At 52.5% G+C, this 5,143-nt stretch overlaps 1 protein-coding gene across 2 annotated transcripts; it reads left to right on the forward strand.

The window, feature by feature from the left end:
* Window positions 1–1,144: 1,144 nt before the first annotated feature.
* On the forward strand, window positions 1,145–4,889 carry Rpl11 (ribosomal protein L11). 2 transcript variants are annotated; one of them, XM_021631520.2, is made up of 6 exons: window positions 1,145–1,241; window positions 1,949–2,099; window positions 2,886–2,992; window positions 3,319–3,450; window positions 4,460–4,570; window positions 4,824–4,889. In XM_021631520.2, exons 1-6 carry the CDS (start codon window positions 1,236–1,238, stop codon window positions 4,851–4,853), a joined length of 537 nt encoding a protein of 178 aa, XP_021487195.1. In that variant the 5' UTR covers window positions 1,145–1,235; the 3' UTR covers window positions 4,854–4,889. The 2 variants fall into 2 exon arrangements, with proteins under 2 accessions (XP_021487195.1, XP_060235272.1); XM_060379289.1 differs by lacking the exon at window positions 1,145–1,241 and adding an exon at window positions 1,412–1,433.
* Window positions 4,890–5,143: the final 254 nt, after the last annotated feature.

Below are 5,143 nucleotides of genomic sequence, written 5' to 3' on the forward strand. Positions count from 1 at the left end.
ACCTCACTCTGTAGCTGCCCCGCCCCTCATTCCTTCCGCTCAGAGGGCGGAGGTGGTCCAGCCCTCTGACTCTTGTCTTAGACTGGCAGAAGCTTCAGTGCTTTGCCGGGGCCCATTTGCCCATTGGCTGGGCCCCGGTTTGCCAGCTCATACCAAGCCTCTCTGACCCACTGCACAGGCTTTTCCCACGGCTGTGGTCTCTGGGTGGTATTTCCACCGGCCACAGCGTGGGTTGTGTCTCTTGCCAGGTATTTTGATTACTTCGCAGAGCAGCGTGTGGAAGGCCACCTGGGCTGGGAAGTTCAGCCGATCTGGCTGCACGGAGGAGCCCAGCGCCCTGCTTACCGGATGCCAGATCCTTCCCAGGCTGCCATTGCTGCTTCTGGCTGTGCCTCTGGCCGCCAAATTGCACTGCAGCTCGGGAAAGTGCCTCAGAGACTGCATTGCTAGTTAAGCCAAGTCTGTTCCCTGCCGCTTTTATGGCTTTCTTTTCTGGCTGAGTTTTCTCAGGCTCTGTGCTTGGGTTTCCAGCCAACCATTGAGTGCTGAATGTTGAAATAAGGTATTAGAAGGGGTCTTTTCTAATACCTACCCCAGCTCCCAAATAATTGACACAGAGACCTATGAGATTTATTCAACAAGCTTTAAGCACTGTAACTGGGCTTTATCTATTCTAACTCGATAATGCTAGTCTGGCTACTGCCCAGCCATGTGTCTCCCCGCGCCCCCGAGTTTTTGAGACAGGGTTTCTCTCTGTAGCGTTGGCTGGCCTGGACTTGCTTTTTAGACCAGGCTGGCCTCGAACTCACAGAGATCCTCCTCTGCCTCCCCAAACGCTGGGATTAAAGGCGTGGGCTACCACACCAGGTTTTACCGCAGTGTTCTTAACTGTGGAGCCTTCTGTCTAGCTCATTATACTACTCGTTCAATGGGCTTTGGGCAGTGACAGCCATCACTCAAGAACCACGGGGTGCTGAGACTGTTCGGGGAGTCTTGGACTCAAGGACATTGCAGGCGGCCTGGTTTTCAAAAGCTGTGGACCACCAAGATCCGGTCTTCCGCCGCGGTTGCCTGCAGTTTCCAGCATGTTCCGCTAGAGCGCGCTGCGCGACGACAGCCGAGCCTCTCTTCCTCACCCTCAACTCGTTGGTTAGCCTAGAAAAAAGAGAACGCCCGCCTCCTGACCCATAAGGCCACGGGGCAGGAAGTCCCGCTCTCTCTTCCTGTTCTCCATCATGGCGGTGAGTAGGCGAGACCTGGCTTTGCTTCCCTTTCATCCCTCTCCATCCGCGGCCAGCGGGGCCCACGAGGGCGGTTTCGCCGGTGGCTGGAGGAGGACGGAGCCCGCGATGCCGGGGGCACTAAGGCCGGCAGGGCTGTGCGAGCGCAGGGCTCGCCCTTCACGTCGCCGCCCGTCCTAGGAAGGGGCTCAGGTCAGCGGCCCCGAGGGCCCAGACGCGGGGTCTGGGGGCTGCAGCAAGCACGGGCGGAACGTACCGAGCTCCGTGTCGGTTCTCGGCCCGGGGGACTTGGAGCTTGTTTGGTGCTGGGACGCTTCCGCGTGTTCTACACTCGGCGCTGGTGCTAGCTCCGGAAGGGGAAGGGGGCTGTCCCAAAGGCGCGTGTTTGTTGTATTTTTTTAGGGTTACATTGTATTCTCTCTTTCTGGCTTTGTATGAAGTGTAGCCTGTTACCCTACACATTGGCCACCTTAGAGTTGAGGCTTAATGCTAGCATTTGTTTCCCGGTGCGTGGAGGAAGGAAGAGACGTGCTAGCAAGCTGACCCGCCTTCGTGCTTCCTCAGCAAACACATTGGGATTCCTTTAATCCCGAGGGCTTTCGCAGGATTTGGGACGCTAGAGATAAGTTAAAGAGTGGAGAAGACGCTGGCTTCCCGCTTTTGACGGGTCTTGAGGGTGTTGAGTGGCTTTGTTAACTCTTTGGCAGCAAGATCAAGGTGAAAAGGAGAACCCCATGCGGGAACTTCGCATCCGCAAACTCTGCCTCAACATCTGTGTGGGGGAGAGCGGAGACAGACTGACCCGGGCAGCCAAGGTGTTGGAGCAGCTCACAGGCCAGACACCTGTGTTTTCCAAAGGTGAGTGGTGTCGGCTGGATGGAGGGCCTTGGGTGGATCTAACCAGAACACTAGTGCAAACAGACATAGGAGTGTGACCTAAGGTAGGGATGTAGTGTCCGGCTTGATTGGCAGGTAGGAACAGGGTTAATGCCTTAACACTGCACGGGATGGAATCCTGACTTTGCTTCTTAAGAAAGCCCTACCTCAGCTTACTTGCATAAGAAATCGTGAGTCCCTTGTTCTGTGACATGTGACAGTGGAGCACGGGTTCTGTTGAGAGTGGGGTTATGGGTGGTCTGTGATTGGCTTGGATGCTGGGGGTGGGCATGTTAACCTTGGAATATCTGTACGGTGCTGAGGATGAGTACAGTTAGCTTTTTGGAATAATAGCTTTGATCACTCTTAGTTCTTCTGTCTCCCATTCATTTGTCCCTTCCACCTCCCGCATGTTAGAGCCATGTTTTCTTCATGACACCATAGTCCACACCTGTAGGCTGAAGCAGGATTGCTGCCAGTTCAAGGCTAGCCTGGGCTGCCTTTGAAACACTGTCTGAGGGAAGGTAACAGTGCTGTGCCCCTGCCTCATAAACTCTGGAGGCTTCGGTGTCCTTTCGGGTTCTTACTTGCTGGAGTGGCGTGGTTCTTAGTGGCTGGGTAAATTAGAGGTTGAAAGCTCTGTTTTCTGCCTTAGAGATGAAGTTGATTAACACATTAGAATGTGAGTAGACACATGACTCAGGGAGCAGCCATTTGGGGAAGAGGTGGGGGTGTGGCATTACCTGCCTCTCTGTCCCCTCCCTGCAGCCAGGTACACCGTCAGGTCCTTCGGCATCAGGAGAAATGAAAAGATTGCTGTTCACTGCACCGTCCGTGGAGCCAAGGCAGAGGAAATTCTGGAGAAAGGCCTGAAGGTGAGGCTGGGCCCTGTGTGGCCGCTGTAGTGTCAGACAAGGTTTATACCCAGCGGTGCTGACCGTTGTTTTCCTTGCTGTTTTAAAGATGTCTGTGTGTTCTTGGATTTATGTTCTTGGGATTTTCTCTGCCCTTTGGAAGTTGGGATCATTTGTTGGAATCTGTAGATGAGAGGTTATTTGGTTTAGGGTAGGTATAAACTGTACTCCTAGCCAGCCAGGGTACACAGGTTTGGTTTTGCTCTGCTTTTACTAGGTGTTTGTAAGAGCTCATATTGGGTATTTGAACATGGGGACTAATACAACTGCTTCGTTTTTCTCCTCAGGTGCGGGAGTACGAGTTACGGAAAAATAACTTCTCAGATACTGGAAACTTTGGTTTTGGCATTCAGGAGCACATTGATCTGGGCATCAAATACGACCCAAGCATTGGTATCTACGGCCTGGACTTCTATGTGGTATGGCTCTTTTTAACCGTGTCTCGCTCCCAAGCTGCCTGTAAGGGTCTGCTGTTCCTCTCTGTCATCCACATGTGATGTCTTGCTGTTGGGGTGGAGAGCAGGGTTGTAGCCTTGTGTCTTGTCTGCCTGTGTGTCCCCTGTGGGAGAAAGGGCCTTGTTCATAGTGGGTGTAGAGGTTCGGCACCACTCATGGCTGAGCGGTCCCTGGGGCTGCAACGCTTCTTGGGGGTAGTGCTGTGTTGCCTTGGGCCTTGGAGTTTGTTGCCCTGTCTCCACTCTTAGGCTCAGGGGTGCATGAATTCCATGTGGGTGGGGCAGGAGTCCTCAGATGGGGGCTTTCACGTGGAAATGGCTTACCACAGTGTTTTCCTTTTGTGAGAGTCAAGAGCCAGAAATAAGTGTGAGACATTAGCATTTAATTGTCCCTGGACAGTGGTGAGTGTGAGAACTCAGAGTTGGGTCAGCAGAACTTTGGCAAGTGCTTTTGAGCAAGGGGGGGGGGAGTGTGTTTCTTTGTACGGTTTAGGACTTAAAATGTTCCACATTGCACATGTAGGTGGTTTTTGTTGTTTTTTTTCTGTTTTGTTTTGTTGTTTTGTTTTGTTTTTGAGGTGGGGGTCTTGGTTTGGAGCCCACGTTGGCTTGGCCTTGAACTCTCTACCTTGCTCTCCTGTGTGTTAAGCTGGGATCTACTGGCACATGCAGCTGTGCCCTCTTTACATTGTGCATATTTTCACCTGCCTGTATGTCCACAACATGTGTGTGCCTGTGGAGGCCAAGAGAGGGCAAGGGCATCAGATCCCTCAGGAGACTGAAGTTACGAGGTTGGGAGCAGTTGTGAGGAAGGAGAAAGGCGATGTTTCCAGTGTCTGATGACAGTTCTTCCAAGCAAACACTGCGGTGCTAACCTTCTTCAGAGCCCACTGGGTTTCTAATGACTAATGTGTGAGTCTTGTCCGCTGTCGGCTCTAAGCTGGCTAGGTGACTGTCATTGTTCCTGGCACAGGTGCTGGGTAGGCCAGGTTTCAGCATCGCAGACAAGAAGCGCAGGACAGGCTGCATTGGGGCCAAGCACAGGATCAGCAAAGAGGAGGCCATGCGCTGGTTCCAGCAGAAGGTGAGGCCAATTGTCCGTGTGTGTCCATGGGGGTGGGGAGGAGTGGTGGTGGCTGGTTTTGGGGTGGGAGCTCTGAAATATTGTGCTATTTGGTGGGTAGCTTGTGTAAAGGGGAGAATATTTGGGCAGTTGGGTTAAGGGGCCCCCAGGGTTGGTGGTTGAGAAGGCCCGGGTCTGGGTAGGTAGCTAGAATCCGTTCTTTGCTGTTGCTGATGCCTCTTGTTCTGAAAACATGCAATTTCTTCTCTTTCAGTATGATGGGATCATCCTTCCTGGCAAATAAACTTTATACAAAAGGCCAATAAAATTTTCTCAGAAATGCGTGTTACTGTTGTGTGTTTGTGAAAGGAACCTGGCCGCGGTCAAATCCTGAGACCTCTTACAGCCTCAAAAAGAATTGCTAGTAGCAGCCTGCATCCTGGACTCTGGTATTTGCCTGCAGCTCAGACCTGAGCATTGTGCCCTGTGGTCCCTGTTTAAATGAGTTTTGAGGTGTGGGGGTAGGGTTTGGATTTAGTTCTAATTGAAGGCTGGGTCAGTGCTCTGTGTCCCTGGATGTGTCTCTTGTTTGTG

The sequence above is a fragment of the Meriones unguiculatus genome, chromosome 3 (genome assembly GCF_030254825.1).
Source record: "Meriones unguiculatus strain TT.TT164.6M chromosome 3, Bangor_MerUng_6.1, whole genome shotgun sequence".
Lineage (NCBI taxonomy): Eukaryota > Metazoa > Chordata > Mammalia > Rodentia > Muridae > Meriones > Meriones unguiculatus.

What these genes read in the sequence shown, in the direction of transcription:
- Rpl11 (XM_021631520.2), top strand. An exon ending in GACACCTGTGTTTTCCAAAG is followed by an intron (nt 2,100 to 2,885) that starts GTGAGTGGTGTC and finishes CCCTCCCTGCAG; the next exon opens with CCAGGTACACCGTCAGGTCC. An exon ending in ACGGCCTGGACTTCTATGTG is followed by an intron (nt 3,451 to 4,459) that starts GTATGGCTCTTT and finishes TTCCTGGCACAG; the next exon opens with GTGCTGGGTAGGCCAGGTTT.